The sequence below is a fragment of the Carlito syrichta genome, unplaced genomic scaffold, assembly GCF_000164805.1.
Source record: "Carlito syrichta isolate Samal-C Ts95f unplaced genomic scaffold, Tarsius_syrichta-2.0.1 Scaffold317056, whole genome shotgun sequence".
Lineage (NCBI taxonomy): Eukaryota > Metazoa > Chordata > Mammalia > Primates > Tarsiidae > Carlito > Carlito syrichta.
The window spans coordinates 8048-18543 of record NW_007261152.1 but is presented as its reverse complement, the minus strand read 5'-3'; the positions used below and the strand labels follow the sequence as shown (position 1 = coordinate 18543).

General features: G+C 42.6%; 1 protein-coding gene across 1 annotated transcript; it reads right to left on the bottom strand.

The window, feature by feature from the left end:
- Positions 1-5152: 5152 nt before the first annotated feature.
- On the bottom strand, positions 5153-6164 carry LOC103277300 (olfactory receptor 4X2-like). The gene has a single exon (XM_008074700.1). It carries the CDS (start codon positions 6138-6140, stop codon positions 5211-5213), a length of 930 nt encoding a protein of 309 aa, XP_008072891.1. The 5' UTR covers positions 6141-6164; the 3' UTR covers positions 5153-5210.
- Positions 6165-10496: the final 4332 nt, after the last annotated feature.

Sequence of the window (10496 nt, the reverse complement as noted above, 5' to 3'; positions counted from 1 at the left end):
CTTATACAACTGCAACAATTGATTCATGTTAGAAAAGAGCAATTTTTCGTTGGCCATGTCAGATCTCATTCTGGCCTTCCAGGACCTCTACATGAGGGTAATCAATTGGCTGATAATTTAACAAAACCTGCCATCTATGCAACTTTGGAGACAGAGGCAGTCACTCAAGTTCTACTATCTCATAATATTCATCATCAAAATGCTACTGCTTTATGTTATGAATTTCAGATATATAGGAAAGCAGCAAGGCAGATTGTCAAGAATTGTCCAGCATGTCCTACTTTTGTTAATGTTCCAGTAGGAGATAATCCATGAGGATTAAAACTTAATGTATTATGGCAAATGGATGTAACTCATGTACCTACATTTGGAAAATTGTCTTATGTGCATTTTACCATGGATACGTTTTCTCATGTTATTTTAGCCTCAGCAAGAACTGGAGAAGCTTACAAGGATGTGGTGCAACATTTATTTTTTTGTTTCTCACAATTAGATATGCCAAAACAACTTAAGACTGACAATGGTCCTGCATATACATCAAAATCTTTTCAACAGTTTTGTTCTCAATTTAATATTTTTCATTCTACAGGAATTCCTTATAACCTGCAGGGTCAAGCTATAGTTGAAAGAGCCCATCAAACTTTAAAAAATCAAATACATAAATTACAAGAGGGGGAGTTTAGGTATAGTTCTCCTCATCATGTTTTAAATCATGCTTTATTTGTTATAAACCATTTAAATTTGGATTCTTCAGGCAATTCAGCTATGTCTAGACACTGGAACCCAGAAGGAAATGTTAAGCCTATGGGAAAATGGAAGGATCTTTTCACAGGCCAATGGAGAGGGCCTGATATATTACTAACCAGTGGGAAAGAATATGCTTGCATATTTCCACAGGATGCATCAACTCCTGTTTGGATTCCTGATCAATTCATTTGAAATGCCCCCAGTAACCCAAAGACTGAGATGGGTGGCATGAATCCTGTTGAATCAAGGGAGTAGACCGGAGAAAAATATAAACAAAATAAGGGCTTTCACTTCCTTTGTCCTCTCCTATTCCTCCTACAACTCAAATTCCTGCCTTCCCTACTACTCTTGTTTCTTGTAATTTGTTCTGTGAGTCCCTTCACCTTCATCTGGGAAGGAAGGGCAGGCGTCTACGGCCGTGGTGTCTAGCTCTGACTTTCAGTCTTTCTCTTTTACCTTTGGAGAAGGGGCAGGTGCCAAAGGCCATGGCACCAGACCCCAGCCTCCAGTCTTTTTCTTTTACCTTTGGAGAAGGGGCAGGTGCCAAAGGCCACGGCACCTGACCCCAGCCTCCAGTCTCTCTTTTACCTTTGGAGAAGGGATGGGTACCAAAGGCCACAGCACCTAACCCCAACCTCCAGACTTCTCAACCCCCCTTCTCAAGGGGGTGGCTCGGACAAAAGGATGTTAAAAATTCTTCTTTGTTGTCTTCTTATGATAAATTTCTCTCAAGTTCAACTTTCACAGACGGAAGTAAAGGAATCATATAAGTGAATCCTGTTAGCTAACTACAAAATAGGTGTTAATAAGCAGACTAGACTGGAAGGACAAGTTCTTTTGGATGTATTTTATCTCTCAGTCAGCACTGGCACAAACTCCAAAAATTAGAAAGGGGTCCACAAACCCCTCAACTATAACTATTGGACACAGCCTTTAAAGTCTTTAACAACTGGGAGAAAAGAATGCAGGACCAAAAACATAAGATAAACTTACTGCATGTAGTCCAAGACATCGAGGTGGGAGAAGAGCTCACCATCTGCTACCTGGATATGCTGATAACCAGTGAGGAGAGCCGGAAGCAGCTGAGGGACCAATACTGCTTTAAGTGTGACTGTATCTGACGCCAAACCCAGGACAAGGTGATCTGCAACTCTTTCACCATCTGTACTGCAGAGATGCAGGAAGTGGGTGTTGGCCTGTATCCTAGTAAGTCTTTGCTCAATCACAGCTGTGACCCTAACTGTTCAATTGTGTTTAATGGACACCACCTCTCAGCGTACCTGCTTGCCCCTTCAATGATATGGGAAAGGACTGGTTACTCGTCCAGTGAGATACTGGCTTCCTGAAATGGAGATACTGTGCTTATAACTCTAAGGTGGATTATACTGTACCTGGTGAAAGACTATATATTAGTGACTGGGGTTTTAATGGCTCTATGCTTGCTGCAACTAGAAGGCACTCCAATGAATGGGTACCAGACAAGCCATCCAACCTCATTTGTGGAGAGCCCTCGCAACCCTTCAACCAGTCAACCTGTCTAGGCCTTTTGGACAAACTCAGCAGTACCACATTAGGGATGCTTGCAGTTCTCTTATGTGTTTTTAGTATGAAATAAGTACTAATTTGTTAAAATTGAGTATCATAGCAATGTTTATAAGGTGTATTGTACTGAGTGTATTTTTAACTAATTGTTTAACTAATGCCTTTTACAAAGATTTTGTTATTCTTGAGCAGCTATCTTATTTGATGATTCTTGTATAATGTCATCTCGTTGGTATGATGCATATGGTTTACAGACATTGTATGAGGCTAATGCTCTTTTAGAAAGACAGAAAAGATTTTTGACTACTTTTAATTTTAGGAGTTACAGCTTCAATAGCTACTTTTGAGCCATAGCATTATCTAGGGAAGTTCATACAACTACATTTGCTGATCGGCTGTCTAAAAATGTTTCTATTGCCATAGCTATTCAGGAAATCATAGACCAGAATTTGGAAAGTGATGTTAGTGCTTTGGAGGAAGAAGGAGTTTTAGCAGTAGGGCAAGAACTTATGACCTTAAAAAAGAAATTGGCTCTCCAATGTCACTCTGAGTTTAAATCTGTCCATACTTGGGACAAAGTAACTTGGAATTTGGAACCATTCAGACCTGAGTATAGACCTTACTAAATTACATCAAGAAATTCAGGCATCATTTGCTAATCAAAAATCATTAACGTCTATACTCATCAATGTGGGAATTTGTGGAGCAGTGATTCTTTTGTTACTGTTTACTCCCAATCATCTTCAGAGTGCTAAAGAAGAGCAATATGGAGTTTCATGGTTTTGTGCTAAAAAATAAAAAAGGAGGAGATATTGGGAGCCAGCCACTGAGCATTAGGGATCAGGGAGCATTAGGAATCATGAAGGGCCGTTGACCCCGAGACCACTAGGATGCATTTGGGAGCTATTGACCCCATTTCCTCCCCCTTTCTACTCAGCACCAACCAGATTAAGCTCCTATAAGCTCAAACATAAAAACTCTGAGACCGAAATGAACACAAGCTCACTTTAGAAGCTCATTGCTCCCATTCTTCCACAAACTGCGGTTTCGGCTTTCACACAACTTGCAATTCAAACTTGGGTCACATCTAACAGCCTTAGTATTGGTCACAGGCTTCTGGGTTGTGATCTCAGGATTCACTGAAGTTGAATAAGGTGTCAATTGTGTAGAATATAGTTTTAGAAGACAGTCATTCTATTGAAAGAATGCGGCTGGATTACTTGCAGGCAGCCCACTGTGAACTTTGGACTGGGTCACATTCTAAACATTCTGGGATGGGCCACTTTCGTTTGCAAAGTAAATACTTAAGCTTCTATGGAATTGTTTAACTTGGCATAAATCAATCAGTTTAGGATGAAAAAGGTTTATAGAATATGTCAGTCATGGATTAGGTTATCCTTTGTTATGGGATTTTAAGATTATCATATGAAAAGGGTTTAAAGGCAATCATTGATTAAGTTTTCATGGATTAAGGTTTCTGGTGGGTGGGGGACGCCCCTCCCGCATCTGACTTTGTGTATAAAAGACCTGTTGTAATTCCCAAAATGACTCACATCGCTTCTGCACTAGACCGGAGTCCAGTCTCTTTCTTTCTCTCTCTCCCTCTTTCTCTCTTCTTCCCCCCAATCATCGATGCTGTCTCCACTTTTGGGGTACCCCGAACCCGGCTGGAGCTGGTCTCCAGCAACGTTCAAAAACTGAGCAGTAGAAAAAGTGTCTTGATTGATGTATTTCATCAAACAGAGAGTATTTTGAAAGTGACTGAAATTTAACCATGTAAGAGTAAATACACAATTTTTATAAATAAATTACTATTTTGGGGAGGTCCTCTCTTGTATGGTATGTGTATATCAAAACAGCAAGTTGCTCATTTGGAATATATATTATACAATAAAAATAATTTTTTCTGAAATGTTTGAGAGCTGCCAACATTTTGTCTCTTTATCTCTAGATACCTCAAAAAATGATTCCTAATCCCAGGACATTCTCTGAGATATACACAGTATCATTATCAAAACCATGAAATTGACATTCGTGTAATTTTATTATCTCATTTATAGAGTTTTGCCCCACTAATGTCCCTTATCTAATAATATCCAGAAGAACATGTTGCCTTTACTAGTTATCTTTAATGTGGGACAATTCTCCAATCTCTCTTTGTCTTCACATTTTGGAAGAGCAAAGGACAAAAAAAATTGCAGAATGTTCTTCAATCTGAGTTTCCTTCATTTTTTTATGATTAGACTCAGGTTACATATTTCTGGTAGGAATACCACAGTAACAATACTGGATACCTCTCCAGTGCATCTTATCAAGAGGCACCATGGTGTCAATTTGCCTCGTTCCTTGTGATGTTCACTTGGGCGACCATAAAGCTACATTTTTTCCCTTTGTAATTAATAAGTGTCTTATGAGAATAGACTTTAAGATGATGTAAAATCTTATTTCTCATCAAAAAGTGTATAATGACAGGGTTCAATTTTGTCAAGAGCACTTTCACAAGCTAGGTGATTCAGTTTGACACTGTGCATCAAAGGTCTTTAACGCTAAAATCACTATAGAAAGAAAACCCCCCCAAAATAAAGAAAATCAGAGAATAAAGATTTCCATTCAAGAATATTATTATTTATTGTAGTAAAAATTAGTACATCCATAAGTGGAAATATTTTACAAGTGATATTTCTGCTCTTGTACACAGCGAGTGTCCTGGAGGACAGTCGCTGTGTACAAGAGCAGAAATATAGGACAGTCGCTGTGTGCAAGAGCAGAAATATCAAAAGGAAGCTTTTGAAGAAGGACAACACTTAGTAGAATAACTCTAGAGTTAACAAAACCTGTGAACTTTCCTTCAGCTCGTTCTGCTCCTTTAGTTTGGACTCAGCATCATTCTGAAACCAAGGATCAATACAGAGACTCAGCCTCTATTTCTTATTTAGTTTCATTGTCCTGATCCATAGCTTCTTCATGGCCTTCTTCATTTCAGCATTTCTCAGGGAATAGATGACAGGGTTGAGGAGTGGGGTTATCACTGTGTAAAACACAGCCACCATCTTGTCTACAGGCAGATTGGTAGAAGGCCTCAGATAGATGAAGATGCAGGGCCCAAAAAACAAGACAACCATGGTGACATGGGACCCACAGGTGGAGAGAGCTTTGTGCCAACCCTCAGAGTTCCGAGTCCTCAGATGGAGCAGGATGACCACATAGGATACTAAAAGGACACCAAAGCTGATCACTGACAGGGTTCCCCCATTGGCAACGATCAGCAGACCAGTGAGCAAGGTGTCAGAGCAGGCAAGTTTGAGAAGGGGAAGCAGGTCACAGAAGTAGTGGTTGATCACATTGGGGCCACAGAAGGGCAATTGGAAGACAAGAAGGATTTGGGCAAAGGAATGCACAAAGCCTCCCACCCATGCTATGCCTACGAGGACAGCACACACCTGCCGATTCATGATGGTGGTGTAGTTGAGAGGCTTGCAGATGGCCACATAGCGGTCATAGGCCATGACAGTGAGCAGGAAAATCTCAGTGCCACCCAAGAAGTGCATGAAGAAACACTGACTCATGCAGCCCCACAGAGATATGGTTTTCCTTTCAGTCAGCAGATCTGAAATGAGTTTGGGGGCTGTAGTGGAAGAATAACAGATCTCCACAAAGGACAGGTAGCTGAGGAAGAAGTACATGGGGGAACCAAGACTCCTGCTGGTCATGACAGTGATCACAATGAGGAAATTCCCCAGGACAGTCGCTGTGTACAAGAGCAGAAATATCACGAAGCAAACTCTCTGCACCTTCTGGTTGGGAAAGAGTCCCAGAAAAATAAATTCAGTCATATTGTGCATATTCACCATGTGGTCACCACCAAGAAGCAGCAATTTGGGTGATGTGATCTGAAATAATACAGAACAAAAGACTTGTTCACTGAGTGGGTGAATAACATAAAAGCACTTGCATATCTGAGACACTTACAAGCTGGATATTGAAAGAGGAATACAAGGTAGTTACACGTAGAAGAAGGGAAAAACATTCCAAGAAGACAGACAGCAGGCAGAAATGCATCGTTTATGGCTGGATAAAGAGGAGAATAGCAAAAAATAAAGTTGGAGACAAAGATTAGTACCAATTTGTGAAGGACTGTTGGGGACTCTGGGGTTTACCCTGCCAACAAGGGGGAATCATTAAGAATGTTCATCAACTGAAAAGTAAACTCACTTTGTATGTACAGCACGGACTAGTGGAAACAGACCAGAGGAAGACACCTATCAGGAAGGTAATAAGTCCCTCCAGTGGACAAGGTGGGGTAGCCAGGGTAGTGTTACCATCTCCATGTTAGATATATTTCTATTGCCTTTGAATGCTTTTAATTATCTTGTGCCTGAAGCTTTCCCTCATCCCACTTCTCCTTGTTATTTTCTATCCTCAGTTTCCAGAAATGTCCTCAACCTCCCACATACCCTTCAGAGTCTTCAGAAAAGATATCTGTGGTAAACCTCCCTTGACACTCAGTACCCCTCTTATTTCTGCTTCTCCCTCCAATTCTCTCCTTCTACACTTGATCACTTATTCCCTTCCAAATGTCTAGTTCAATCCATGCACAATTCTCCTGTTTACTGGCACCTTCATTTCCTTGGATCAATGTCCCCAGTGGCAACAAAGGTCCAACACCCGCCTCCAAGAGCCCACTCATGCTCTGACACATCCTTCTACACAGCCCAGGCTTTCAACACCTCAGGGCATCACCAAAACTGCTCACTGGCTGATTTGCAGACTGTTCCCGGTCCATACTGGACTTCGCCCAAAGTGGCTGAGGTCTGTGTGTATCCACACAGACCCTCCCTGCAGTAAGACCCCAGAACACTTGAGAGGGGAGAAAGGAAGAAACCGGTTAGACAGACAGTTGGGGAAGGTCTCCTGTAAGACTTCATTTTACCTGGAGAAACAGCTGCAAGCAGCAGGCTCTGGACAAAAACCACACCCATTCCATTTTCACTTGCTTTCTCTCTTTTTCTCACACCTTTTCCTAATTGACCCTTTTTCAACACTCTCCCCATTGGGCCTTTACACTATCATGCCACTTTTCAGGCCTTACTACTGACCAATTAGGTTAGTGTATTTTCAGTCCCTACTTCCAACCAATCACCACACTCCCCCAAGTACTATATAAACCTCTGGTCTCAGCAACCCACTTGCAGCAACCCCCTTGGGGCTCCCTCTTGCTGTGAGAGATGCTAACACTTGCTCTCCTGCATAAACTGCAACTTGCTCACCCTCCCATGACCTCCATCCTTGTTCCTCTCAATCCTGAGACAAAAACCTGGAATTCATCCAGACAAGAGAGCTGTAATGTTTCCTGACCTCTCAGAAAGAGCTGAGAGCTGTCACACTTCTCCACGGCTGTCAGCATCCCCAAGTTCTCAGGAGCTATGTGTCCTCCACTGGGGATTCTCCAAGCCAGAGCCATGAATAGGGGAACTAAGAGCTGTTACTCTCCTCGGGGCTCCATGCAGCTATCAGGCACCCCTGAGTTCCAGGACACCATAACATCCTAGGTCACCAACGTGGGTCTCAGGCTGACAGTGCAGCCCCGTGCAAGACTGCCACCGGAGCCAGGTCATTTCTGCTCCTACCACAATGCTTCCTTCCTTCAGTGATTAAAGATCACCGTGAGCCTGAAGGAAATCATTTATAGAGCTTACAATTACAGGGAGAAAGAGAAAAGAGAGACTAGTCCCAAACTCTCAAATCAGATGGGGAATTTTACCAAGAAGCTATTGGCAGAAGAAAGCACCACTAGCAATCTGGAATTATGGGTTCACGTTTAGGTGGGTTTTTTTGGTAGCATTTGTGTAATATCTAGAAAGTTCTTTAACCTCTCAGAGACTCCAGGTCTAAACTGTAACACACAGATAGTACTTACCAGGTAGATACCATAATCCCACTCTCAGTCCCATCCCTGGCTAAATTAAGCTCCAGGTCTAGGGGTTGCCTTGGATTACTCTCAGAGACAAGAAATCGACCTCCCCCATCGTAGGCCTTCCTGGCCAGCGACCCCTTTTCTCTCAGGATATTTTGGAATCACAGCATCTACCACACCGAGTTAATTGTTTGGCACGGCCATCTGCCTCACTGGAGTGTGAGCTTCCTGAGAGCAGAGAAGGGTTTGCCATGACATCGCAGTCAGTGAACGTACAGAGGAAGGATAACACTGAACATATATCTCCCTAATCTTTTAAGCACAGTATTTGATACATTGAAGTGTTCAGTAAACATTAAAAGAACAAAGGCCCCAAGGACCAAGACCATACCTTCTCCATCTCTGAACCCCAGGGCCTAGCACTTGTGCTTGCCTCAAAGAGCATTTTGCAAAGTGCCACATCCTTTCTGCCACCATATTCTTTGCTTTCAAAGTGGAATCAACCATCACATGCAAAAGAAGCCCCTGGTCACAAAACTCTCCCCAGTGTTTTTGTGGCTTTACTGATCTCACCACAGTTACTTTTTCTGTTTTGACAACAGAGATGCAACAATGCCCTCAGAACACCCTTTGGCTCACGCAGATTTACCAGTTCACCAGTTGAGAAGCAAGACAAATGACCAAGCTATGAACCAGAACTCCTGCCTCTCAGGAATCCCCGGATGGAGGGTCTGCTCCCCTGCAGTCCCAGGCTTGAGAATGCTGAGACAAAGCCACTGGGGTCTCAATCCCACCCGATTTAAAGCAAGAGCAAAGTAGATTTGCTTTCCAGGTGCTCCAAGGAAAACTAAGAACTCTGGCAGCTCAACCTTGAGTTCACACTACTTAAGAGACACGAGGGGGAGGAGACATGTGATCAGGTGAGAGAAGCTTGGTCCCCAGAGAGCCATATCCCTTCCCCTTCCTAATAAGGCAGATTACCTCATGGGAAGCAGGACCTCAAACTCTTCGCAGGAAACAACTCATGGAATCAATTCAGATTTGTAGGAAAATCTCAAACTTCCTTGTAGAAAACTTCAGAAATCAGTAGGAAATATGAACAAATTAAATTCACCCAATGTTCACAGAGCACTTACTCTTCATGGGCTGTTCAGAGGTCAATGAGATATTACTCCTGCTTCCCATGAACTCCATCGTGTGACTTTACATAAAATGACACTATTCAGAAGGGTGGGTCCCAGGACTAGGGGAAACAAGTGTCAGGAACTGAAATGGCATTCTCCTTGCCTGTGACACCGATGAGGTATAGATCAGTGGTTCTCAACCAGGGGTGATTTTGTCCCCCAGAGGACATCTGGCAGCATCTGGAGACATTTTCCATTGTCACAACCTGGCTGAGGAGAGGGTGCTACTTACAGCTAGTGAGTGGAGGCCAGGAATGCTGTGAAACCTACAATGCACAGGACAGTTCCTCCAGCAAAGAATTACCTGACTCTACTGGAAACTATGGGGGGGAGGGGATGGGATTAACAGTAGCAAATATCTGTCGGGGGATGGGAAAACACTTCTTATCTACAGGGTGCCTGAATGAAACATCATTGTACACCTAACCCTTAACTGTACCCCACAAAACCATAATAAAAAATACTGTTAATGAAAAAAAATAATAAAATAAAATAATAAAAAATAAAAAAAAAAAGAATTACCTGACTCAAAGTGTCAGTAGTGCTTCTGTTGAGACACACTGGTATGAAAGAAACAAAACTTGGCCTGAATTGGTAGTCACTGAAATTGGATGTTGGCTGAGCACAGAGGCTCACACCTATAATCCGAGCATTGTGGGAGAATGAGGTGGAAGGATCGCTGGAGCTCAGGAGTTCTATGTAATATCTAGAAAGTTCTTTAACCTCTCAGAGACTCAAGGTCTAAACTGTAACACGCAGATAGTACTTACCTCCCAGGCGGATGCCATAAATTCCACTCTCAGTCCCATCCCTGGCTAAGTTAAGCTCCAGGCCTAGGTGCTGCCTTGGATTCCTCTCAGAGACAAGAAATCAACCTCTCCCTCTTCCTGGCCAGTGGATCCTTTTCTCTCCGGACATTTTGGAATCACAGCATCTGCCACACTGAGTTATAGCTACTTGGCACGGTTTTATCTGCTTCACTGGAGTGTGAGCTGCCTGAGAGCAGAGAAGTGTTTGCCATGACATAGCATTCAGGGAATGTAGATAGGAAGGATAACACTGAACGTATATCTCCCTAGCTTTCTAAGCACGGTATTTGGAACACTGAA